This window comes from Ambystoma mexicanum, chromosome 11 (genome assembly GCF_040938575.1).
Source record: "Ambystoma mexicanum isolate Mex_15411 chromosome 11, UKY_AmexF1_1, whole genome shotgun sequence".
Taxonomy (NCBI): Eukaryota; Metazoa; Chordata; class Amphibia; order Caudata; family Ambystomatidae; genus Ambystoma; species Ambystoma mexicanum.
Genome location: NC_090934.1, coordinates 760,628,180 through 760,656,119, shown reverse-complemented (window position 1 = coordinate 760,656,119; position 27,940 = coordinate 760,628,180). Strand labels below are relative to the sequence as shown.

Here is a 27,940-nt window from a genome sequence, read left to right as displayed (position 1 = left end):
GGACGCACTGTTTGACCTTGGTGCTGGGACAGTAGGTTGTACCAGCACAGGAGTCTGATGGGTTCGCACACCGCTAGTCTGCGTAGGTGTGGGAAGCACGGTTGCCTCGCCCACATGGGAGCAACTAGGATGAGCGTCATCGATTCACTGTGCATCTTGTTGACCACCTTCCTCATGAGAGGGGTTGGTGGAAAAGCATAGGCAAACATTCCTGACCAGTTCATCCACAGGGCGTTCCCCATGGAGTCTGGCTGAGGGAACCTGGATGCGAATCCTGGGCATTGCCTGTTTTTGCTTGTGGCGAATAGGTCTGTAGTGGGGAAACCCCACTGTGAGAAGATGTCTTCGACGACTTCTCTGAGTAGACACCATTCGTGTTCTTCTGGGAGGGAATCTCTGCTCAAAGCGTCCACTAGCGAATTGAGATCTCCTGGAACATGTTGAGATGACAGGTAAATGTTCAGTCTTAGTGCCCATATCAAAATTATCTGGACAAGCTTGGACAGATTTGGCTAACGAGTCCCTCCCTGTTTGTTTAGGTAAAACATCGCTGTTGTGCTGTCCATCAGGATCTGCACTGACAGGTTCAACTGGTGGGGCTTGAAGCGCTCTGAATACTGCCAGAAGCTCTAGCAGATTGATATGATTCTTGGCTACTGTGTGAGACCAGAGACCCTGAGCTGTGTGGTGAAGGAGGTGTGCTCCCCACCCTGACAGGGATGCGTCTGTTGTGACTACAGCCTGTACTTCTGGATCGTAAAAGGGTTTCCCCTTTGACAGGTTCTCTCTTGTCCATCAGTGAAGACTTTGTACAAGTGTTGGCGAAACGACCACTAGACCGTCCCACTGACCACTTGCTCGAGACCACTGTTACGCCAACCATTCTTGCATGGGTCGCATGCGCAGGCGCGCGTGGGGAACCAGGTAAATACATGACACCATCATGCCTAGCAAACGCATCCCTTTGCGCAACCTTATCTGGCGACCGGGCTGGTATATAGGAATTTGCAGTAGTAGATTCTAAATTCTTTCCTCTGATGGAAAGGACAATCACTCTTGAGTGTTTAAGACAGCTCCTAGGAACTGTTTGGAGGTGCTTGGCACCAGACTTGATTTTTTCTCGTTTATGCAGAAACCCAATGCGAAGAGGAGGTTGATCGTTCTTTGAATGTTTGATCTGCAAATTACTGGGGTCTCCCCTGTGATGAGCCAGTCGCCCACGTAAGGGTACACCGGGATTGCCTCCCTGCGCAGGTGTGCCACCGCCAGTACCTTGGTGAATACCCTTGGAGCCGAGGCTATACCGAAGGGCAGCACCTTGAACTGGTAGTGCTTACTGTCCAGCTTGAAGCGCAAGAATTTCTGTGCGCTGGGAACATGGAAATATGAAAATAGGCATCTTTCATATCCAATGTTGCCATGTAATCCCCCTTTTTTAGGAGGGGGATTACCTCTTGGAGAGTAGTCATGCGAAACTTTTCTAATACTGGGCGCATTGTCAAATCTTTCTTTGGTACAAGGAAGTAAGTTGAATAAATACCCTTGTTTACCTGGTTGCCCAGGACGAGTTCTATCATGTCCTTTGCTAGAAGATTGACGATCCCCTCGAGGAGGATCTTTTGGTGGTCCAAGGAATGTATCTTTTGACGTGGAGGGTGGTTTCGGGGATGCTCAAGCAGTTCTATGCAGTATCCTGCGGACACTGTGGACAGCACCCATCTGTCTGATGTGATCCCTTCCCAAGCTTGGGTAAAGTTGGAAATGCGTCCCCCTACTGGGGATGCATGAGAAGGGACCCTGAGTGCAGCATCACTGTTTTGCGGGAGGCGTGCCGCCTCTGCTGGGGCTGCCTCTACCTCTACCACGGGCGACGAAAATTACCATTGCCTCTTTGATTAGGGGGCTTGTTGGTCAACTGTCCCAGGGATTTCAGAGTATCATAATCGTCCTTGGCAGTTTTTAATGCGTCCTCAACCACCTTGCCAAATAGGAGATTAGGTTCCATCAGCATGTCAATTAGGGATGCTTGTGTCTCGGGTTTAAACCCTGACTGTCTTAACCAAGCATGCCTCTTAATGACCGTGCTCTCTGCTATGAGCCTGCCCGCGTTATCAGTGGCATCAAAGGTTGCTTTAAGGATGCAACCGGACACGGCTCTCCCCTCCGACGCGACCTGGTCCAACTGACCCTTTAGTGGTTCTGGTGCGGAGTCAATGAGGGCAGCTACCTGCTCCCACTGGTGGCAATTGTAACTTGCCAGCAGAGTGGTGGTGTTGGCAATCCTGGTCTGGTAAGCGGAAGTGGAGGCTACCTTCCTTCCCAGCCCGTAAATCCTCTTGCTCTCCTTGTCTGGGGGGGGGCCTCAGATGATAATAGAGATGTCCCCACCCTCTTTCTGGTGTTAGTAACTACCAAGGAGTCGGGCTTCAGTTGACCCCTTATGTAAAGTGGGAAAACCCTTTATGTAAAAACCCTGAAGAGTTTCCCCGATCCTGGGGTTTACGGCCCTGGTGAGGTTAGGAGTAAGAAGGGAAGGATCAATTCTCCGTTGGATGGACTTGAGAATTGGAATGGCTTGGGAAATGGGTCTCTTCTCTCCCACTAGTTCTTCTGCAAAGTCCCTCTCCTCCTGTGCCCCCTGAGTGTCTATGTGGAAGTGCTCCGCCGTTCTAGCCAAAACCTCATTTAGGAGGGGCTGGTTGTCTACTGGAGAGTCGGTAACCTGAGGTTCTTTGTGAACAGGAGAGTCTATCCTGTAGACTTCTGCAACGTCATCTTCCTCCCCCTCTGGGCCCTCGTCATCCCCATAATAGTCCACCCCAGTTTGGTCATTCAACATTACCAAGTCTGGATCCTCATCGTACTGTTGTGGATCCTCACCATACTGAGTGTAAGGCTGTATGTAAAAAGGGTCTGAAGTCAGTCCCTGAGTTGGAGTCTCAATCCAAGGTTTCTTAGTAGGGGGCTGAGGGTCTCTGGATCCTGAAGGAGTTGCACTGTCCGGGGTATAGGTGAGGAAGTGCTCTGGGTTCTTGGAGTAGAAGTCAGCTAGGGAGGACCTTCTAGTCATTACCCTGTCTATATCTTCACTGGTCCATTTTTTGGAGCTTGGAATGACCATTTCCTGAGAGGGTGCCCCTTCTATTTCTTGTTTGGACCTAGGGGCCTGGACAGGGGTCTTGGATTTATGCTTATCTGAAGACTTTGAACGGTCTGTGTGTGTGTCTGTGGTGCAGAAGAAGGATGAGATGGTTTCTTCTGCTGTTTAACCCCTTCCCCATGAGTAGAAGAGGTTTCCCTTATGTTTTCACCTTCTCTGAACTTACCGATGCGTGGCGTCGAGATTCGGGGGTAGTCTCTCTTTCCTTCAAGTGAGCACGTCGGGAATCGGAAGCAGCCGCCGAACGGTCTGCCGGAGCCGACTTCTGGTGTGCGGCCTGGGGCTGGAGGTCGGGTTCGTCTTCTGACGAGCGTACCTCCCTGACTTTGGTTAGTGAGGCACCTTTGGCAACTGTGGACGGTTGCCTCGTGTCATGCGGCGATCTTGACCGGGAACGCCCAGAGGACACCGATTCGGTGGACCGCTCTCTTCGTGCCTCTTTCCGAGAACTCGACACGCGTGTCGAGTCTTGGTTGGACTTCGAGTGTTTAGGTGTAGAAGTGGTGTGGGTAGCGCTCGTGTCGCCGGGTGTGTTCCCCATAACTGCCCTGCCGAGCAATCTTCCAAGGTCGAGGACTTGCGCTTGGGCGTCTTTCGACACCTCTTTGCCCTCGCCGTCCGAAAGTACGGCGTCGCTGCCATCACTGAAGACGCCCTCCGCTTCCATGGCCTCAAGTTGCCTGGCGTGGTGGGCCCAACGTTTGGTCGAGCGGTTCTTTAGTGTTTTAGCCTTGAACCGGCTACACGCTCTGCAGTTCGCCTCGGGGTGATCCCTCAGCAAGCAGAGGTTACAGGTGGGGTGTTTGTCAACCCAAGGGTACTTGCGGTTGCACTTGGGGCAAAATTTAAATGGGGTACCCTGCATACGCACCCTGTGGCAGCGGGCTTGTGTGTGTAGGAAAAATAAGAGTGTAGAGTATGTTTCCACCCCCCACTCTCCCTACTTGCAGGGCCGAGGCCAGAGGCCTTCCAAGGCCCAAAGTCTGTCATGCAGCTCTCGACAGTTGTTTGTTCTCCGGACCGGCGTCGATCTTCGAACTTCGATGTCTCGACGTGGGAGTGAAAGAACGGGGAAATTATATGATATTTAGCAAAATATGGCTGAAAGCCAGGGAACTCCGCGCAATGCTTCCGACAAGTATGGCAGAAAAAACAATCCGAGGGTCCTACACGCGTGAGGGATCATGGGTACAGTGGACGTCACACTACGGATAGTATTACTGGCACGCCCTGTCTTGATGCCCATTTTTGAGCTTCAAAAAATAAACTAATACTCCGCAGGTTCCACTCGATTTTGGCCTATGCACAGCATGTGATCTAAGCAGATGCCACAAGCCCCAGATATATATATATATATATATATATACACACACACACACACACACACACACACATTCCAAGTATGCATGTGGACACACTGCTATTTCTACGTCTCAAAGTACCTCGCAAGGATTCCATAATTGAAGTGAGGACCTGTTTTACTAGTGCAGATTCAAACTGAAAAGTGAGGACGTATTTGTTACCTTACTATACTTGACCCACAACCCACTAGTGAGGACAAACAAATGTCCTCATTGAAAAATACAGATGGTGTTTTTGACCATTTTGTTCAATTTACTATGGTTTACTCTTTGCTCGGTATGTGGATGCTGGGTATGTACGCAAACTCATATTTGGCCCATATTCATATAACCAAATCCACTTATCTGCTTGCACTGGCAAGATACCTGCTCCGGGCCCTCATGGTGCTGGTGGGCTGCTGGCTAGATGAGCTATGCTGTGCTCGGCAACTCACATCCTTGCCATGAACGAAAGAGCATGACTCCCCAAAGAGAGAAGCCGCTCAACACAAGGAGTTTCCCTCCAAAACTCCCCCTAACTGCTTGTGCACAGGTTGAGGGTGGGATCAGTGTTCTGACTCCCACCCCCATCCTGTGTTATAAGTAAGTATAGGAGCTGGAGGCAAAGACCATCTGTGCTTTGGGGCCAATTCACTTTTAGCACCATCAAGTTACCATTTGGGCACAGCTTTTGGATCCTCACGCTACCCAAAACCTGTTCTGCACACGTGAAATAGGGATGGCTTTGAAGTGATACGTTTCAAATTCACAGGAAAGAAATGAAATGTCCCTGGCTGACAATATCAGGCTGCCTGTCATTCGAGTACAAAGTGTAAGTGCTGGAGATGTTTTCTTTGAAAATACAGTGGAATTCAGGAAAACTGTACAAAACACCTACTTATTTCTTTATATAAATTCAGTATCAAGTACCAAACCGATTACAATGGGCTATTCAGAATTTTAAAAACTACAAAGTCAGGGATACACATTGGGAAACAATTTTTAAATAACTTTTTACAAGTGATGGGAAAGGAGACGAAACACAGACTTTTAATGTGGTTTTAATGTGGTTCAGATATCTGACATCACGGTAGTAATCTAGATTGCAGAATGGAAGAAGTTTGGGGTCTGGTTAAAAATAATCTAAAGTGACAAAGTACTCATGGAAATGAGGGAACACATGATAAAGGTGAAGTCGCACAGTGCAAGTTAGACAGTCTTTTCAAGAGAAGATGAACAGTGTAGCCAGGAAGCTTATTTTCCAGTCCACATAATGCATGCAACCTCCTCTTCCCTGCCACAAAGGCGGCCGTATTTCATAAAATCATTCCTTGGCACAGTGCAAGCTTACCTGGTATCATGCAGTGAAGACTCTTGATGTGGTCCTGATTCACTCCACTCTCTGTGCATACCTTGTCAATAAATCGTGTGATAAAGCGTACAACTGAATTAGCAATATCATTGTTCTCAGAGTCCTCAAATCCACTTTCTGTATCATAGCTCTCAGCCACACTGCCTGCAATGCTGAAAAGTAAGGGAAAATAACTGAGAAAAATAACATCTTATATGCAGATGGGGTGACAGAGATAAGCACAGTTCAAAGCTGCGAGAACAAAGGCCCTAAGTTCGAGCTCAGAGGCAACATACCTCTAACATTTGTTTTGGTCCTGCTGATTTATGTAATCGTCTCGAGCTAATTCCTAATCTTGGGACTCAGAGGCAATTAGCATTAGTGCTCCCAACGGGTCCCTCAGTGTCAGAGTACAGTGTCTGTTATTTGTGTAAGTAACCATGCATAGCAGACTCCAAGCAAACCCAGTAGAGGTTTTTGGTGCTGACTTATTATCAATATCAGGGTGTACAGCCTTGTTTTACTCTGGAAATGAACAAACCAGCTAACCGTGTGTAAAATCAAGAGTAGGCCCCTGGGGTCAAACATTGGGGGCTTTAAAAGTTTGCCGGTCTGGGAAAAAAGAGGCAGTAATTCTGTGACCGCCAAATTTTCCCAGACCGGCAAACTACAGGTTTGCCAGTGGGGTAGACCTGATTTACCTCCAGCCAAGAGCCCAATTCCCCTTCATGGAGTCTTATTAGACTCCATGGAAGGGGGAATGACTGCCGTTGCCGGCACATGGAATATCCCAGAATTACAGGGATATCAGGTGCCGGTAATGGTAGGTCTGTTTACCGGGAATCGTATAATGAGGCCTATTGTATTGAAATGAGGGTAAAAGTGTTAAGAATATCTGCTCAGGGAAGTGCCCAGATGTTTCAAGGTAGCAGGGGCCATGAGCAGATGAGACAGATTCTATTTTAATGTTGGCAAGGTAGGTGAATGGCGGCGAAATCTACAAGGGCATAAGTTTCACAAATGCACACAGCTTCGTGAATTCTTAAATAGAATGGGAATATGAATTGGCAAAACAGAAAGTGCACATAAAAGGATTGAAATCCTAATAGGTTCGTGTTGGGGTAGGTCCCTATTCACTTTAACCCAAAGTAGGCCCACCACCTAAGAAGCGAGTACAAGTTTTTGTATGCAAAGCAAGTTTATTGTACAATCATCAGGGGAGGAGCTAAATGACGCTGTAGAGTCAAACTAACCAGTCTCACCGAAACACACAAATTGAAACGGTGTCCAGTCAAAGGGTCGAATGAAAAAGGGGTTGAATACAATACGTTTGACTCAAAAGGATCGGAAAAAAAAGGATTGAATGCCTTTTTTTTAAAATGTATTTTGTTTGGGGGGTTGGTATAGGTAAAAATTGTGGTTTTCGGTCCTTCAGATTCGAAACAATTGTATTTCGAAACTTTTCATTCGACCGTTTCACCTACAATCAGTTGAAACATCAAATGCATCTTTGCAAAAGTTAAAACACTCCCATATATCTCATTACAATCCACGTCCTACATGTGATTGGACTAGACCTATACAAAAGAAAACCGATCTTTCTCCAATCCTCCCATTCTCATTGGCCACGATAATCTTAACGGCCATCTTCAAATTATATTCATAGCACACCCCTTTTTAGGATTTGTCTGTGGTAGATGTGGCTTTGAGCATTGGGTGGGAAAGGATCAAATGTTAGTCAGGAATGACAAGGACCGGCACATGTAACATGGTGAAACTGCACACACCTCAGCAGGCTGGAGACAACTGCCTGTAGTCGTACGACCTGCAAGACCAAAATATTTCCAGAAGAGCTGCTGTACCTCCAGCTAGGTCGGCAATGCACAGAGAAAAATGGGTGTCTGCATCTTAACAGGTTTTTCTGGCTCCCTGACCCATGTCAGATGCTGTAGATAATTTTGGCACACATTTCCACATTCTTGGTTTACACGTGCCACTCCTGCTTCTGATAGTGCCCTCATCCCTCCAGCTCTGCAACTCTTCACACCCCTTAATGCCATCGGTAATTGATGATAATAGCCCCTTTTAAACTCAATTGGACTCTTTGCATACACAAAACCATCTTCTGCTCTTTATTTCCTGTTGCTGAACATTCTTCGTCAACAGGTAAAATAGTTGGTGTAACTGATTGCCCTTGGAACTGCCCTCGGACCCTGCACAAAGCTAGATGCACTACAAAATGTGTCTGCTACCACTGTCTCATCTGGGATGAATATCCTACGGACACCAGAAGCATGGGGGATGAGAGAGCAGATGTAGCAAAATCCTACAGATCTCTCTCTCTCCCAACCCTCCTCCAGTGGTTATACCACACATTATCTGCTGCAAACCCATGTGCATCTACTATTGTGTCTATTTCATCATCCTCATTGTTCAGAATATCAACATTTCTTCTTAATCTTAGCAATATATCCTTAGATTCTGTGAAACTAGATTTAAACCATTCATTGCCACCTTTGAACATGATGACAAAAGAATAAAAAAAAGACATACAATCATCCTAACACACATTATGAATTCAAAATGTTGTTCTTCTTTTGGAAAATATTTTAGTTGCTGCTTTTCTATTTGCACCCACGTTTCCAATGTAATGAAGTGCAAATCCTTAAGGATTTTGGAGGGGTCTCCTGCGCCGGTGGAGGGGTACCGGTATCTTTTTATATATCGCTGATGTGAACCCAGCTCTTGTCGCCCTTCATCTTCACAGCAGTTGGAGTCGCATAAATCACATAATGCGGCCCATGCAAACTCTGCTCATTCCAGCATTGTACAAAGGTCCGGATATAAATCCAGTCCACAGGGAGTAATAGTTGCTTGTGCCGATCGTCTGTTTCCTTGCCGCTTCCTCCTGTAGATTGTTGGTGAGAAGACACAACCTGTGAAGTGTGAGAAACCTCAGGGTATTCTCACTCCTAAACCCCCTGTATCCTCTTCTCCGGTGGCCAGGGAAAGGCCATCGCTTTTTGATCCTGACCCTGGGAGTGGAGAAGCGAGGGAGGATCACCTGGGTGGAGGGTCCTCAGAGTTTATGAGTGGGGTATCCCCCTTACCCTAATCTTGACCCACCAGGCCCTCCCTGAACTTTATGGGTTATTGCAAGACCTCTCCCCTCATTTCCCTACATTTAACACTTGAAAGTACTGGGACGAAGAGCGGGAGTCTAGGAGTAATGAACACAACAACTTCATTTTACCACTCTGATACGGAGTCGTATCGAGAGATTCAGGCATGTTCCCGTAATCAAAGTCAGGCAAGTTTAATTAGGCATCCACACCTGCAGCCTGTCAAAGGGCTGCAGGTGTATAAAGGGAGACCAGTGAAGAGAGAAAGGAAGGAACAGGGAGGCCTGTGTAGAAGAGACCAGGAGATCCTTTCCATGAGGAGGCAGCCATGGTGGGACCAGGACGCCGGCCTAGAATCCTGAGGAGTGGAAGCCTCCTTGACCAAGATTGAGCAGTTGGGAGTTGCAAATGAGCAAAGGGGAGCGCGAGGACGCTGTCCGGGTCCACCCAGAGGCAACAGGGTTTCTGGCGCATGCAGATGTGAAACCGGCATGCAACCAGGGCTCACAGAGATCGCCAACCTGGGAAGCCAGAGAAAGCAGCAGAACCGCCAGAGCAAGAAGCAGCAGACTGGTGAGCGTTGGGGAAAGAGACTCGGAAACCAGGGCGTTCCGGGTGGGTTGCGTGCAACAGATGAAGGGCCATATGAATAAAAGCTGCAAAGCAAGATGAGTTACAATATTTAATACCGAAATGAATGGACATTTTTAAAAATCGCGCTAAACTATACATATTGAATACCAAACAGAATGGAAGTTGAAAACAGCACTAGAACAATATATATTGAATACCGAACTGAATTGAAGTTGAAAACAGCACTAAACCAACACATAATGAATGCTGAACTTAATGGAAGTTTAAACAGTGCTAGACCATGCAGAATGAATACCGAATTAAAGGAATGGTTCGGTCAGAAATATTATTGTCCCTATGGTTCGGCCATGTGTTTTTAACCATAAGTCGATCGATCGTACAAACATTTCCTATGCACCTTAGCGAATTTTCGTCTCTTGAACACAAGCGAAATCAGTCAGCTGCGTGCGGCCATCTTGTGATAATCTTATCACTTGCTACATCGCCCTGGGTGACCTGCGTTTGCAGCACTAAATCATATCCCCCCCACCCCTGAGCCTGACATCACTAGACGCGTACTGCCCATTTCACAACGCCAAAGCACGTCTCGTGTCAACATTCTCTGTGCTTCAGCTAATGACGTGTCGCCATGGAAACAGCAGGAAGCCTCCTTCCTCGATAAGTATAAACAGACCGTTTCACAACACACAACAGCAGATTTTCTTTTCCATTCCTCGCACTGTATTTCTTTTAGTATTATGTGACTCGTTTCTGTGCTCTGGTCAGCTACCTTAGTTGCTTGTAGCCTGTGTGAACAGATACCAGTACCACCGCTATAAATTATTTTCGTTTGTTTACCACACAATGGCAACAATAATGCCCTACCTGTACGAGCCCGAGTATTCCGAGGAGGAATTACTGGAAAATGAAAGCTGCGTAAACAATGGGCCTTTGGACGACAGTTGGGCAGATGTTTCAACAGACGAAGAGCCTGGGCCTAGTCGCATGGACGGTGTTAACACCTGGTGTACCTGCAATAGGTGCGCGCTAATGCCAACCGAGGAGGAGAACTGCTGCTGCCGAGAAAACTCAGGATGCTTGTCCTACATATCGCAAGGCGATCCACAGACACAATGCGTTACAGAGCTGCCAGACGTCACGGCAGCCTGCCACACACGGTCCGTGTTGAGGATTTTGATGGTGCTAATGCACGAACTTCCCGCAACAGTTCGCCCTCGTAATCCCAGTAATGAGTAAGTATAGTCTGGTTGTGATGTCAGTTAAGCCACTACTATTTCATGGTTGTCCCCTATATTCTCGTAACTTCAATATATCATTGTCATATCAGTTTAGTCTTGCAATTCTCTAGTAATAGTTGCATAAAATTTGTTCAATATTGTGCAGTGTGTAGTTAGCATTTGTCCTGGCAAAAATGCCACTGCATACAAGAATTGTCGTTGACAACTAAGGTTTAATACACTTATCTTGGTCATTTAAAAACAGACTGTATCTTTCTCTTTCACCGGTGGTACCGGCAAGTGGCCTATCGTTCGTACACATGGTGGCTTCATGGGAGGCTTGGACACCGCGTTCGACGAGTAATACCCGCCTGTGTCATTGGTGCCATTAGACAAACTCTCCCCAGTGACAGCGGTCAGTACAGGGGATTTTCCCTCGCTGAGATGCAACCAGACCTTTACAATGTGTAGTATTTTTGTGCCATCAAAATAAGAAACCAAATAAAACAACATATTTTTTATCAATTGTTGTTTCAGTTTTTAAGTGAATCAAGTGTGTTACCATTCAGCAGTGTTCCGGTGCCTTGTCTGCACGCCCCAGGCCCATCCATCCCCCCTCCACTATCAAAGGCAGTTCACACCAGTGGATGTGCGCTGCCAAGGGGTGCTGTCAGGGGCGCGAACGGCCAAGGTGCCAAACAACATGTACACTTCAAAAGTTATCTTACGCCCAGGGGCCATTGTTCACATGGTCTCCTCAGACCCTGTGTCTCCAGGCAGGCTCCCCTTGAAGCAGGGCGCTCCCCCGCAGTACACGTAATTGTGTCTCCATTCAGCAGTGTTCCGGTGCATTGTCTGCACGCCCCAGGCCCATCCATCCCCCCTCCACTATCAAAGGCAGTTCACACCAGTGGATGTGTGCTGCCAAGGGGTGCTGTCAGGGGCGCGAACGGCCAAGGTGCCAAACAACATGTACACTTCAAAAGGTATCTTACGCCGAGGGGCTATTGTTCACATGGCCTCCTCAGACCCTGTGTCTCCAGGCAGGATCCCCATGGAGCAGGGCGCTCCCCGGCAATACACAATACCACGACATGTACACGTCATTCATTCACAAACACCCCTTTTTGTTATTCTTTATAAACCACTTGATATTTACCATGAGAACATCTTTGAGCACTGCAAGTCAACTCGTGATTGTGCTACTCTGTGACCGCTTCGAGTGAACTTGTCAGTGTGCTACCTGTGACCATCTCCCTGTTCTCCTGCGACTAATTACTCTGCTTGCTGAATCCAACTGTTTTGTTGGTCAAGGTAAGGGTATGTATCCTAATCATATCTCCTTCATTTGTAAATGTATATCTATTTCGAAGTAACACACTCAGTAGTGCTATGTTAATTTGTCTTATTGCTATTGATTTAAGTTTCTTTTTGTTATCAATATATTTATCAGTGTCAATTGCCATCGTATTGCATCCTTTGCGGACCTTGTCTACTGTGTAAGCATGTTTCCTTTTCATGCATGATAGAACATTCAAGGGCCGAGTAACATGTTCTGATTTTGAACACATCAATGAATCGTTTGTGAAATTTATCCTATAATACAGCCGCCCACGTTGCTTTGGTTTTTCTGTGGTGCCCAAAAGAAAGCGTACAATGAACAATGTATGGTCCATTAATTCTTTCTCACATTTTTATGCAAAATAATTTTCTAATAATGTTGACCTTTATTTTGCAGAATTTACAACAATGCCTGCATGTTCTATTTTCCGTTGCCCTTCGAAGACCCATGACAAATCCGAAGGCATTACAATGCATGTATTCCCTAAGAGTGTTGATCAAATAAGGGAATGGGTCAGATATTGCGGATATCCATCGGAAGAGCTTGAAAGTAGAGTCAAACAAGTCTTGGAGGACAAGAGGGGTCATCGATACCGCATCTGCAGCCTGCACTTCAACCCGGATATGTACGACACATCCTTGTACACAAAGAGGAATCAACTGAGAACAACTCGGAAATTGCTCCCAAACGCTGCCACAGGTGAGTCACACTTCCAGATTTAGCTTTATGCCTGTATTTTCGGTGTAAATGTAACTTATAATACTTTCTATATTTATGTGTTAGAATAGCTGTTTAAATAATGACTATTTTGCTAAATATCAGTCCTTGTTTTTGAGAACCCGCATAGAAAATTGATTTATGGGGACAGATAACTATGCTATATTATGCATTTGCATAAGCATCATTTTCTCGTAGTCAGTCTCCAAACATGCCACTTTTTAATGTTTGAATTTCTAAATGGAATAATACTTTCCCTTTACAACTCCATGACTATCCACCGAATATGAAGCAACAAGATTCAACATCCATGTCTTGCATGGAGTCATCAACCACTTTGAGTGTGTATCAGGTAATCTTACCTAGCTATTCTGTTCCAGACTGGTTTTATGCACGGAATTCTAGATAATGTGTTAATATTTACATATCGTGTAATTGTTTTACACAATGTTTAATTCGTACTTTACTTTTCATATGTACCTTTGTCGTCTTTCCAAATTGTGTGGCCAGTTTCCAATATTGTTGTCCTTACTAATTCAAGTACTGTGTTTCAGGGAGATGCTGAAGCATCCACTACAATTACAACATCCCTCGTAGTAGACCCGGTGCCAGAGGTATGGGTCTTCGCAGTTCAATTGGACGAGATAATCTAATCATATTACATATCGTGTTAATGTTTTACACAATGTTTCATTCGTACTTTACCTTTGATATGTATCTGTGTCGTCTTTCCAAATTGTGTGTCCAGTTTCCAATATTTTCGTCCTTACCAATGCAAGTACTGTGTTTCAGGGAGATGCTGGAGCGTCCTCTACAATTACATTATCCCTTGAAGTTGTTCCGGAACCAGACCTTACAGTTGATCCGGAGCAAGAGGTATGCTTACTTACAGTACCATCTAACGAAAGAAACTCTCTCTTATTATATGTGTAATGCTTTTAAAAGGATACTATTTTTTGTAGGGATGTCTACAAGATCCGTACATTGAACGGGAGGCACGTGGATCTGAGTCAGTGGGTCAGCTTGCTGATAGTGATGTTAGAGTAAAGAAGGTTTCAAAGAAAAGAAATAAAAATAAGGTTAGTTATATACACTTTATTTTTTTGGCAATTGTTTTGTGCTGAGGCCTTCATTATATGCTTTTTTTTTGTTGTGTAAATTGTACAACACTGTATGTTGGATTTACACTGAACATCCCTTTTCCTATCTGTCCTGTAGTTGCCCGATGGAGTACGGACTATGCAGATACAGACAGCGATACAAATGACAGATGCTGCTTGCCAAACTGTTTTCACCATGGAGGAACTATTAACTGAGGCGCAGCGTGCTCACACTCGAGATGCCTATGTCCAATGGCCAGAAAATGAATTTAATATGACTGGCGAATCCAGCGAAGTGTTTGTGGACCACTGCTACAATGCGCCTGCTCCGCCAGATGAAGGTGAAAGTGAATTTATAGAAGATAGTTTCACATTACTCGATGAGCACTTGACACAATCGACACCGCCAAGTAAATGGCCCCCAAAACACAGTCTGCATTGATGTTTTCTCCTATACCTGGTCAAGTAACAGATGTTGAAATGACAGAGACTGAAGCATCAACACTATTGACCGACGAACCAGACAAAGATATCGACTATAGTATGTCCAGTTTGGCTTGTCAACAACGGTTCAGTTCGAAACAACAGTGTTGCTGGATGACAATCTAATAAAAGAGGCCAAATACAAAGTATTCGACAGCAGCTTGATGGAGATTATAAAGATGCTGAAATGTGTGCATTCAGTGGGAGGGGTAGTATGTGGGAAGTCATTGGTGAGCGCGACTCATTTAACACAAGGCAGTAACCTCAAAATACATGCCACCTGTGAAAGGTTCCATAAAACATTTTCATGGTCCGCTCAACTGATGCTGGGGAAACTGCCAGCTGGCAATCTACTGTGTGCAGCAGCTTTACTTTTCAGTGGCTCTAGTTTCACAAAGTTATCCAGTTTCTTTCAGTTTGTGGGACTCCATTTCTTTTCTAAAACGCAATACTACAAATACCAACGTGATTATCTATTCCCTGCCATTAGTGAAGCTTGGAACACTGAACAATTGGCTATTCAAAGTACATTCTCCGACAAACGGTTCAGGCTAGCCGGCGATGGACAGTGTGACAGCCCCGGATTTTCTGCTAAGTACTACACCTACCATTTTCAGGACATGGAAACTAAGAAAATTGTGAGTTTGGTGGTCGTGCAGGTGTCCCAATGTAAATCCTCAGTGGCCACGGAGAAACTTGGTTTTATGAAATCACTGGAAGATCTACAATTGAGGGGAATGCAAATCAACCTCATAGCCACGGACCGACACGTTTCAATAGCCAAGACAATGAGAGAGCAGTATCCAAATATTACACATCAATTTTTTTTTTTAAACTTTATTTAACAATCGTGGTGGTACACTTACTACACAACATAACATACCATAGCATTTCACATTCCGTTTCTCCAATATCGGAACTTGGTTACAGTGGAACGATTTTACACACTTGGCACAGTAACAGTTCCCCCGGGGCTGTTTCCAGCCGACCCCAATTCACACAAGTATACCCTGAATGGGCCCCATATGTCCTTGGGTTTGCATGTACCTGGCAAGGACATTATGTAATGTTCTTCACATTCGTTGACATAGGCCAGCTCTTTAAGGAAGTGGTTTGCACTCGGGGCGTTCGTGCTTTTCCATTGTTGCAATATACATTTTTTGGCCACTGCGCACGCAACGTTGAATAATCGCCGGGCCACTACTGAGATCTTACCAATGTCACCAAATATATATTTCTGAGGAGCTAGGTCCGCTGGAATCTGTGTAATATCTTCTAGGATGGATGCCACTTCACCCCAGAACTTGTATATGAGTGGGCACCTCCAATACATGTGGAATGAGTCGGCCTGTTCGTCTCCACATTTCAGGCACCTGCTCGATCCATCTCGTATAAATTTCGCTACCTTCTGAGGGGTATAATGTAACTTATTTAACACCTTAAATTGGATTTGGCGGAGACCCGCGTTGATGGAGACTCCTTTTGTCAGAGCACAATATTTCTCCCATTTCTCGTTCGGGATCGTGATCCCCAGGTCAGATTCCCATGTCAGTCTGATCCTGTTTGTTGTGGGTGTGTTTGCCTGCATAACTGCATATAGCCCCGAGACACTAACTCCCCCTTGGGCAGTCAACACATCCAGGCATGGATGGGTAGGTGGTTCCTCCGGGAACAGAGGCCATCTAGCTTTAAAAGATAGTCGCATGCGATGGTATTGCAATATTTTCAGCGGATCTCTTCCCATCCCTACTTTAAATTCCTCTAAAGTTATGAACTTGCCATTAGGGTATATGTCCCGGAGTTTAAACTCACCATCTGGGTCCCAGTTTGTGCGGATACCCGGATCGTAGGACGGTGCTATACCGGGAAAGTTCCAGAAGGGTGCTTCCGGGCAGTAAGGGGCTACTATTCCAAGCCTGCCGAAGAGTCTAGACCACGCGTGTACTGTAACGCTAACCGGGTGGAATGGGCAGTCATCCTTATGTTTTTTATTAAAGATTATGGACCTTATATCGGTAGGGAGAGCGGCGTGCTTTTCGATAACAACATGTGGGGAGGTGTCCAGGTCGTCGTACCAGTATTTGATAAATTGGGCCTGTGCTACAAGGTAATATAATTCGAAATCCGGGGCAGCTATTCCCCCCTTGTCATAAGGTTCCACCATCTTTTCCCATTTCATCCTGGCCGTGTTCCCTCCCCAGACAAATTCCACCGCCAGTGATCGGAGGGTTGCAAAAAACTGTGCCCCCGGCCACAGCGGAATGTTGGTGAATATGTATAGCAATTTCGGGAGTATTACCATTTTTAGTATGGCCACTCGACCAACGAGAGAAATGGGAAGCCGTGTCCACAACTTAAGTTTAGCAGATATGTTGTCTAATAGCTGATCATGGTTGTCAGCATAAAGAGAGGCTGCTCCAGTGGACACCACTATTCCCAGATATCTCAGCTTGGCGGGGGACCATTGCAAACCATATGTGTTGGTTGGGCATCTCGTGGCGGGGGTTAAGGGGAATATCTCGGATTTAGACCTGTTGGTTCTGTAGCCCGAGTACTCGGCAAACTCATGTATTGTCTCTATCGCAGGGCCTAAATGTACATCTGGTTCTCTAATATATAACAGTGTGTCGTCTGCATATAAGGATATGGATTGAGTCAGACCTGCCATTTTTATGCCCCTCTGCCCCTGATGCTCCCTGATTGCTGCTGCAACCGGTTCCATCGTGAGGGCGAACAATATAGGGGAAAATGGACATCCCTGTCGCGTGCCCCTGCCCAGCTTAAACCAGTCAGACAGCACGCGGTTGGTTAGCACTCTGGCGCCCGGGTCCGAGTATAACAGCCCAACACATCTTAGAAAGTAGGGACCTATACCAAATTTATTTAGCACCCTGAACAGGTAAAGCCATGACACCGTGTCAAACGCCTTTTCAGCGTCTAGTGAGACTGCCACTGCCTGGGCCTCCGGTTTTATCTGGGCCATTATACCGAACAGCCTCCTAAGGTTGAGGGCCGTCGATCTGGTAGGGATGAAGCCGCACTGATCAGGGTGTATCAACGTGGGCATGTGTGGGAGAAGTCTAGTGGCCAGGATTTTAGCAAAAATTTTTGCATCACAATTAAGTAAAGAAAGGGGGCGGTAAGAGGACATCTCACTGGATGGTCGCCTGGGTTTCAGCAATACTGTGATTATGGCTTCTCTCATTGATGGCGGGAGAGTACCCACCTCCACAGCCTCCTCCCACACCGACAGCAACACCGGGGTTAGTTCCTCACTAAGCTCCTTGTAGAATTCTGCACCAAGCCCGTCCGAGCCCGGCGCCTTCCCGTTGGCCAAAGATTTTATCGCATCGGCGATTTCCTCAGTGGTCAAGGGTTGGTCCATTGCCAGCTTGTATTCGGAGGGTAGCGACGGGAGGGTGATGCCACGGAGGTATGCCTCCACCTCCTCGGGCGTTTTCGAGTCATGATTAGAGTATAGATTAGAGTAGAACCGGGTGAATTCCCTATTTATCCCCTCCTCACTGGTGACCACTGAACCGTCCTCCAACAGTATGCTGGAAATCGGTGTGTGTTGCCTCTCAGCTTTCAACAAGTTGGCTAGAGTGCGTCCCGCTCTGTTGCCCTCACCATATCTGCGTGCTCTGCTGGGGGTTGACATGTACAATAATTCTCTGTTAGCCAGTTTGTTGAATTCTAGCAGATTACGATTGATGTCCGAAAGGGTTTCTCTATCGTGTTTTTTAGTGTATCTAGCCTCCAGGTTCGTCAGGCGTTTCTCCACTTCCTCGAGCTCTATCCGAACCGCCTTCAACATACCCGAGGACTTAGAAAGCAGTATCCCTCTCACCCAAGCCTTAAAGGCCTCCCATAGAGTGTGGCAGCTATTCACTGAACCCCTGTTGGTGTCGAGGAAATGCCCCACCTCTATATGTAAAGACTCCACTACCTCTGGGTCGCTGAGGATATTTGGTGGCATCCTCCATCTTCTGGCGGGGGGTGTTATGTTTTCTAGCGTGATTGTCATCATAACAGGGGAGTGGTCTGAAAAAGTACGGGGAAGTATTTCGCAGCTGTCTAACTGGTGTATGAGGCTTAGAGAAACCAGCCAATAATCTATCCTGGACTCTGAATCATGTACCGACGAATAAAATGTGTATTGTCTCCTACATGGATGCAGTGTTCTCCAGGAGTCAACCAGTGCCATTTGTGACAAGATCTGCGACAGCATCTCTGCCGCTCTGGAGGGTGTCCGGCGTTTTGTGCTGGAGCGATCCAGCGTGGTGTCAAGGATGGTGTTGAAGTCTCCCCCCCACAAAATGTGTTCATTACCCGTGCATCCTATTTCAAGTGCCACAGTTACATAGAAGTCGGGATCGTCCAGATTTGGCCCATACGTGTTCACCAGCACCACCTCCCTTCCCGCTATACTCCCCCATACTATGACAAAACGACCCAACATGTCCACTTTACTTTTCCCACATCGAAACCCAACCGAGGGATGTATGAGGGTTAGGACCCCTCTCGCCTGTGTGGAGTATTCCGTATAGTATCGGTTATGACCCCAGTTCTTCAAGAAGGCCGTGTTAACTTTGCGAAGTGCATGAGTTTCTTGCAGCATGATCACTTGTGGGCAGTGTCTAGTAATATAGGCTCCCAACTTTCTTGATTTAGCTAGATTGTTCAGGCCCCTAACGTTCCAAGTAAGTAGTCTCAACTTCAATCTCTTATCTTTTACTCCGTTACATGCCATCTCTGTGTGTTAGACTCATCATATTCATTCCGATCGTCCCAGAACGGATGTCCTGTGTAGCGTTGTGTCCACCACTTTTAACTTGAAACACCCTCCCAACTGAGCTCCCCCAACTCCCCAAGCTCCTTACATGAGTCCCGTATATCCCAACATAAATGGTTTTATCCCACCCTGTTGGATCCCTCCCCACATCATCCACCCCAACTTGACGATGTTGCCCAATAACGTTCGGGACTTCCCCGATGGGCATACCCCTGAAATAACCTTGGAACTTTCCTGAGGGTAGCTGCCGTCGCTGTCCGACCACCCTGTCGGGGGCTCACGGCCCGGTCCTACCTTAAGTTTATGTCCAGGCCATTCTTTGTGTTGAGACATGTTTCCCGGCGGCATAGTACGACAGTGCAGGCCTTTCAGTCTGCCGCTTCCAGTCCCTCTGCCCCTGGCTGGTTTCCGGCGTTTTTATCGTGTGTTCTGTCCCTGGGAGGGAGAGGGATAGAGGCCTCCACGTATGCCATGGCTTCTTTGGGGTTTTCGAAGAAATGGGCCCTACCTCCATGTTGAATTCTGATCTTCGCGGGAAAAATCAGGGCATAGGGCACATTCCGCATCCGGAGTTGTCTTTTTACCGGCTCATAGGATCTGCGTTGAGCCTGCACTCCAGCGGAGAAGTCAGGGTAAATGTGGATCCTGTCATGCTCGAAGTGTAACGTGCCTTTCTCCCTGGAGAGCCGGAGGATTGCGTCTCTGTCTCGATAGTTGAGGATGCGTGCTATAATGGTACGCGGTGGTGCTCCGGGCTTCGGCGGTGGCGCCAGGATGCGGTGGGCCCTTTCGACCAGAAAATGTTCCGAGAGAGAGTCAGAACCAAGGATAGTTTTCAAAAGGTGTTCCACCTGCCGCTCCATGTCCCCTTTGCCGAAGGTCTCCGCTACTCCGACGATTCGTATGTTGTTCCTGCGGGATCTGGATTCCAAATCGTCGCACTTACTCTGGGTTCTCCGCAGTTCAGATTGGAGTAGGGCTATATCTCGGCCATGTTGGGATATCGTATCTTCGCTTGCACTGATTCTGTTTTCTGTATCCGTTATTCGCGCACTCTCCTTCTCTACTCTGGCCTTCAAGGATCCAATCGTTGCCACTATGTCATCCAGCTTGACATTGACGGCCATGAACCCGTTCTGGACCATCGTCGCCAGGCGTTCCAAGGGGTCCTCTTCCTGCCTGTCCGGGGGGTGCTGCGACCCACCAGACACCCCGCATGCTTGAGAATTAGCGAAGGAGTCCATTGGGCCCACCTTTTTGCCTCCTGCCCCCTTCCTTTCAGTGCGGCCCATATAGGATGGTGAGCGACCCTAAAGTGGGTTATGTCCTCCCTTGGAGGCCAGTTGCACTACGAGTTGTTTTCTGCGACGCGTGGCTACTTCCGTGTATTTTGGGCCACGTAATGTGCCTGTAGAGGATGAGGGAGGCGATGGGGGCCCGTACTCACTTACGTCGCCGGAACGGCGGTATTATCGGCCGCGCTCCTCACGACTCCGGAAGAGGCCGCTAGGCAGAAGGTCTGGGTCTCGTGCCGCTGTGCTCACCAGCACTCCAACGGCGTGCCCCCAGTCGTGCCCCCCTCCTCCCTTGAGCACCGATCAGCAAAACCGGGCCGTCGTTGGTTCTTCCAGGAGGTTCCACGCCTCTCTTCCCTCTCCGCCGTGCCCCTCCCCCACTGCGGCCTGTCCCTCCTGCGGCCTCTAGTGGTTCTGCCGCGGAGCCGTCGGCCGGCGACGCCGCCTCTTCCCAGCCGGTGCTTCTTTCGATTCAGGATTTCTCGGCCGAACAGCTGCGATTTTGTCCAATTTTTGGAGGGTGTCTGCAGGAGATCTCTCGCCACTGGAAACTTCAACTTCTTCGTGTGTAGAACGGTTCAGGAAGGATATTTATTCAAAGGATTTTCTGGCCGAGCCGGAGCTCTCCCTTCAGGCGGCCATTTGCTTTGCGCGCAAGCCACGCCCCTTACACATCAATTTGATGTATGGCATGTTGCCAAATCAATCAATAAAAAAATCTCGCGGCAGGGAAAAAAAAAGGTTTTGAAAGTATTTCACAATGGTCCCAGTCTTTCAGCAACCATCTTTGGTGGAGCTCCAAACCATGTGATGGGTCTGTGGAAATTCTACTGGAAATATGGCGGTCACTAATGCACCACTGTTCCAACGTTCACCACTGGACAGAAAACCAACATTTCCACCAATGTGAACATGGCCCTTTGTCCCCAGAGCAGGCACGGAAGAAGAAGTGGTTGATTCCATCTTCACCTCCACACAAAGCCCTTGAGAAGATTGTGTTTGATAAAACTCTATCAAGAGATCTGAAGGGGCTCACAGAATTCTGTCACACAGGAGATTTGGAGGTGTTCCACAATATGTGCCTAAAGTACAGGCCAAAGAGATTGCATTTCGGCATCCAAGGGACTTTTCTAGCGTTATTAGCGCATAACGAGAATATAGGCCGGGAACAATCTACGACTGGAGGAAACTTGGGGATGCTTCGCTACACTATGGCCTTTACGAAAAGAAGCAAAAAATGGGTTGTCAAACCAGTATATGACAAAATGGAATTCGATTTTGTGAAAGATCTTATTGTTAATGTCGTAGAGATGCATACTCATGGAATTGCTCACAAATCTGTTCAGAGCACAGATACATTGCACAAACATTGCCAACGTGCCATGTCCACCCAAAGCAGAGCTTGTTCAATCGTTCAAATCCCGGTACAAATGACTACCATCTGTTTTTATTTTTGCCAAAAATGTTTTTATATACTGTACAAATAAAGTATGCCATTTGTCTTTTGAAATCTATCCTCTTATTTCTTAAAAAAATAGTACAATTATTATAATTGCTTTCACATTTCACAGTTTAGTCAATCTACTATGGTACCATTTTTCGTGTAAATGACCAATGGATAACAGTGTGTAAGAATATTTGGGTTTTGGCAGTTGCCTTGCCATAAAGTTCTCCAAACAGCTGAATATATGCGCGTCACAAAAAAGGGATTAGACCTAGGCTACAAAACATTCTAGGCACGCAAGAAGTACTGACTGTGAAAACATGCCATGGGGTAGGAGGCCATGAGATAAGCAGAGGTGGGCCTATTACTAGACACATTTCGACTCCGTTTTTGTGTTACATTGACTATAATTTGAGAGTAGGGGGCATTCTGTCATTGGCAAGTTTCCCCTACACACCAGTGCAGCGCAACGAACAACGACCAGTGACAGCACCAATTTTTTCATCCTGTGCTTCAAAAATCATGTTCTCATGGATGCGTTGACATTGGATGTTGCAAAGTAAGAAAGTATGTTCATTGTGAGTGAAGGTCAACAGCTTTGAATTTTTGCTTCAGAGCTGGGAGACCCACGCTCCCGTGCACAGTATAAGGTTCTATTGTTTTTTTACCTTGAGAGGCAGGGACCATTCCGAAAGGGATTGAATTGAAGGGGGGGGGGGGGAGGAGGTGTGTTGCAACGTATGATATGATAAGGTTGCCCATTCCTAAACTAGACCTACTTACATATAAGTTCAGTTAATGAAATTTCGTTGACACGAACGGAGGAGTCTGCCTTACGGTCTGCATTACGCCAAGAGAATGGAAATGCCAAATATAATGTAAGTTTCAATTTAGACAATTTTATACCAGAACTAGTCGAAATACGAATAGCTGACCGTTATTGCTGGGTCACATTGTACTTGTTCTTTCTGTGTGGCATATTGCAATGAACCTTTGTGTGCTGGGCTACTGGGCACATGGGCAGGCCAGCATCGAGACGCATGTAGAGCACCACTAGTTTCTCCCTGGTTCTACGCTAATAAATCATTACATTGTTTGTGCACCTTAAATTGTTGCCCCAGTTTACGCATTACGTCTAGAGCTCAACATACTCCATTGCACTACCCTCGGAAGCAAATAGCGGAGTACTTTGATATTCCACGTTGTATTCTCTCGGTTCACATTGTGTCATCTCTGTGCTAATAAAGAAAATGATTAACTGTAATAAAGATTGGCTACTGAGACACATTTCTATTTACATTTTTTGCAAACAGGTACATTGGGCCATTCTGCGATTGTCATCTATTCCATACCCCGACCGATGGATTCTTCAACCGCCAGCTGCAGCTACATGTCAATCACTGTATCTACTTAACCGTCTTTTGGGACGACAGACAAGGTCCAATATGCCCGTACGTGGTACCAGCGATAAGGAGCAACATAACATTTACGGTGGTCTAGTGCCAAATTCATGCACCAGCTTTGCAATTCACTGTGCGACCGAAGTGCTTCATTTAGACTTAACCCTGTGTACCAAAAAGGAACAGCGCGTGACTCACGATAAACATTTGCGGATCGAGAGCAAAGGAAAAAATTCCCAGTTTCATCGATTATGTCTGACGCGGAATGTTATCGAAACATTTAATGTGAAATAAATGTACTTTACCAATTGTACAGTCTTGCTGTTTCCTTTTAAAGTACAGTTTCATATTTCTAATTGTGACGCGCTGTGCTGTGAGACGATGTGTGTTGTTTTCTGGGTTCTGCGTCTAGTTGCGTAGGTGACGACTGGGCACGTTTGGCTACGCTGCCCAGTAACGTCACGGAGAGAGGCGGAGAATATAAATGATTTGGTGATGTCAGGCTCAGGGGCGGGGATATTATTTAGTGCCGCAAACGCAGGTCACCCAGGGCGATGCAGCAAGTGATAAGATTATCACAAGATGGCCACGCCCTGCTGACCGATTTCGATTGTGTTCAAGAGACGAAAACTCGGGTAAGGTGCATAGGAAATGTTTGTACGATCGATCGACTTATGATTAAAAACGCATGGCCGAACCATGGGGACAATAATATTTTCTGCCCGAACCATTCCTTTAAATGAAAACTCAAAACCATATTGAATATTGAAAGGAAATATAAAACGTTATAAGCAAAGCAAATGGCTAATAAAGGATAAACAGGTAAATGCCCATATAAAAGCAACATATGGGTAGGACACAAGTGTGAAGGAGTGCAACCGAAGGTGGGACATGAACAAAACCACCACCAGATGAACTTTGTGGGTAAATGCAATGCAGCAAGGCCAAAGACTGGGAAGATGTGTGTGACACTACAGCAGAGCCTAGAGGCTAATCGGGAGAGGCCAGGGGAGTGTGAATATTGCACAGAAAGCCAAATGGCCATCAAGGACAAAGTAAAGGAACGTGACTCTGTACACAGGGGCAAATGTAGAGGAAACTGTGTGGGTTGAAGAGCCAAAGTGGTCCTGGTTGCGCGACCTGCGATTGGTTGACTGTGTGGTCGGACAACTGTACATAGACCAGCGAGCCCTACATTGTGAAAATAAAGACATGGTGAAACCAACCAAGAAGGAGCACTGCGTGTGAACTGGTGATGCAAACCTGAAGGAGGGTCAGGTTGACGCAGTGTTAAGCTGAACTTTAAAAGAATACATTATATATTGGTTGCTATGTTGAAGTCTTGGGGAAGGGAGCCCTCAGAGTTGATTAACTACAAGTACCATCTTGAGGACAGGGCCTCAAGACAATTTTTGTTTGAACTGTGTAAACTTTGAACTTGGGGAAGGGAGCCCTGCGGAGTTGTGGAGTATTTAAAGTTGAACAAGGTAAATCCTAAGACATTTTGAGGAACTATCTTGAACTTGAGGAAGGGGAGCTGAAGAATAAGCTAAGAGCTGGAAGAAGCTCAGACATTGTGGTGATCACTGTTACTTTGATAATTGACATCCCTACACACTGTTTAGCTTTAGTTGTGAGGGCAAGTATAGATTTTGGACACAGACTTTTAAGTTGTACTTTTTGACTCAGACTTTCCTTAGTTTCATTCAGGTAGGGAAATCCCAACTTAGCATAGGGCAAGTTAGGCCTTCCACCATCCTGACATGTAAGTTAACAAATATCTTTTGTTTAAACTTTAAGTCTGTTGTGTGTTTCTTGCTTAATGTCGTCTTCACAAAAGCTACAATCTTGACACTTTAGGGAGTACCTTATGTCTTTAACCAAAACTCCTCACCCAGCCGCTCTGCAGTCTTATGTGGATCTGATGCAATATGTGCAGGTGAGAGCAGTGTGTGTAATCGACGCCCTGTCATGATCTCGTGAGGGCTGAGGTGATGTTCTTTCCCTGGCTGACTCCTCTATTAAAATAGCTCCATACCAAGGGTAGACAGTGCAGCCACTATTTCCTTAATTCATTACACATCTTAGCCAAATGGACTTTCAGACGTTCGACTATCCTGTTGGCCTGCTTGTGGTTCACCGAACACAACCTGTGCTTGATTCCCAAGAGCAAAGTACTTTCTCTGTTCCTAGAGGCTTGGTATAAACCATTCCCCCAGGAGCTCTGCTGAGATTTGTCATTGAGAAGTGTGTGACAGGTAATGCAGTTGCTATAAAGCCACAAGAAGCAGTTCTACAGGCATTACTACCTGCCCAATCTGCTCCCGTCTCCTTAGCAAATCTGTAGGCGAGAGAGCACAGCCTCTCTTTGCCCAAAGGTTCTATTCCTCTTAGGTGCTTTTCTTTGTGTTTCTATGATTTGAAGCACCAGGACTGCAAAATATGGAGCTGTCAACTGTACTTTCTGGGACATGGTTTACATTTTCTGGGAATCTGTAAATGGCAAATATGCTACTTCTTTCACGGCCCTGTCTGCACCATAATTTCAAAGTGCTATGGAGTTAGTACGATTAGTATGCACAGCGCATTTTATGATGCCTACCTCTGTGGCAGGGTTAACGCTTTGATTAGTCTGGATAGCAACGCCGCATGCTGGACAGGGGTCCCGTCACATCTCCTAAACCCTCTTTTCTACCACCTTGATAACCCTTAATGCACAGTGGAGGTTACATACGCAGAGTCAGAATAAATAGTGACTGCCTTAACTTCCCCTTAGTCCCTTCTAGCACCTCTATAAGTGCCACTAGTTATGTCGCTTGTGCAGATTAATGTAAAGGTAACAGTTTCTTCAGTCTGACCTGGTATTCCACATCCACTGGGCCCACAACGGCTGCACCCATATGCCTCTCTCCAGTCTCTTGATTGCTGAGGACCCATCAACAAAAGTACCTCCCTTCAAAGCATCTTCCTTAAAACTTGTCCTCTCTTCCCTCATATATTACACAATCGGGGACAATGTCATCAGTTTTCACTGAGTTGGCTACAAATGTTGCAGTATTGACTAGTTGACAGCGTGCGGGATGCATTGGGTAAAATGAACCCATACCATGAAACTCTTTAGGTCGTCAAAGTCGACTTGGAATTTTCCAAGATCGCAAAGACTGCATGCTCCACGTACAATGTCACCGGGCAAGACAGTGTAATGGTTGAAGACTTTTGAATTGCAAAAGCTGCTGCCGCTTAACCTTGATCACAAGGGAATTGCCCCAGCATCAATGAGTCTGGGAGTCCACTATAATGCTAAAGGATTATGGCCTAATGATTTTTGCTGGGTTAGGACTGCTGTCATCAGCTGCCCGTTCGAGTGAGAAAACAAATAAAATGTTTTTTTGTAATTCGGTTCACCAAGACCAGGGCATTGCTGATCGCAGCCTTGAGTTCCCAGAAGCAAGTCACCATTTCTTCAGCTGATTATATCGGACCGTTCACCAATAGTTATAGAGCCCCAAAAACTGCTGCATCTGTTTCACCGTGACTGGCTGAGGGGCAATCTGAACTGCGTTGGCGCTCTCTGGTATTACCTTCCTTCCTGTAGCCGATATCACTTGCCACAAATATACTACCTCTGTCTGGCAGTACTGTAATTGTTCTTTGTCCACTTTGCACTCCTCCTCCGCAAGCAGGGTTTGGGGTGTTATTGAATCTTGACACTGCTCTTCTGAAGTGTGTGTAGGCATCATGAAGCTAGGCGGACACCAGATTCAAAGTTCAAAATAAAATGATGTATTAACTCAAATGTCAGGATGGTTGAATACCTAACTTGCCCTATGCTAAGGTGGGATTTCACTGCCGGAACGAAACTAAAGAAATTGAGTCCGAAAGTTCAAATTAAAAGTCTATGTCCATGTCCAAAACCTATCCTTGCCCTCACACATCTAAAAGGTAAACAATGTGTAGGGATGTCAGTATTAAAGGTAATGGTCATCAAACAAAAGTTCTGAGCTTCTACCAGCTCCTAGCTTCTTTTTCAGCTCCCCTTCCCCAAGTTCAAGAAAGTTGCACAAATAAATCTGTGTATTACAGTTCTTAAGTTCACAACAGTTGTACAAGTCCTTGGGGTACCCTTCTCCAAGTTCAAGGCAACACAGTATTTCCACAGAAAAAGGTCTTGAGGATTCCGTCCTCAAGACAACATCAAAGTTTATCAAGTCTCAGGATTACCTTCTCCAAGACTTTAACTTGGCAATCTCTGCTTGGCCGCCATCTCTCAATATTCAAACCAAGTCCAAAATTAACTTAACTTCCCTTCTGGATATGCTTAACGATTCATTCAGCTTACTATTTCTTGGTTTGCTTTCACAAGGTATTTGGCTTCCACAGTTTACGGTTCCTTGGTCTAGGCGCACTTGTCAGACCACCCGGTGCACCAATTACAGGTCCCGCAACCAGGAACTTTAGGTTCTTTGACCCACACAGGTTCTTCTGCTTTTGCTCCAATGTGGAAGTTCCCACTCACTTGGCTCCTCCATGTCAGTCTCTTGGCTTTGCCACACTGTGTTACAGAACTTGGGCCAATCCTT

General features: G+C 46.3%; 1 protein-coding gene across 4 annotated transcripts in view; it reads right to left on the bottom strand.

Moving 5' to 3' along the window:
* Nucleotides 1–27,940, bottom strand: part of SBF2 (SET binding factor 2) — a 2,983,421-nt gene that overhangs the window by 639,176 nt on the left and 2,316,305 nt on the right. For all 4 annotated transcript variants that reach the window (XM_069623660.1, XM_069623661.1, XM_069623662.1 and 1 more), the window contains exon 20: nucleotides 5,852–6,024. In XM_069623660.1, the coding sequence (XP_069479761.1) occupies nucleotides 5,852–6,024 (173 nt within the window). The remainder of the gene's footprint in view (nucleotides 1–5,851; nucleotides 6,025–27,940) is intronic.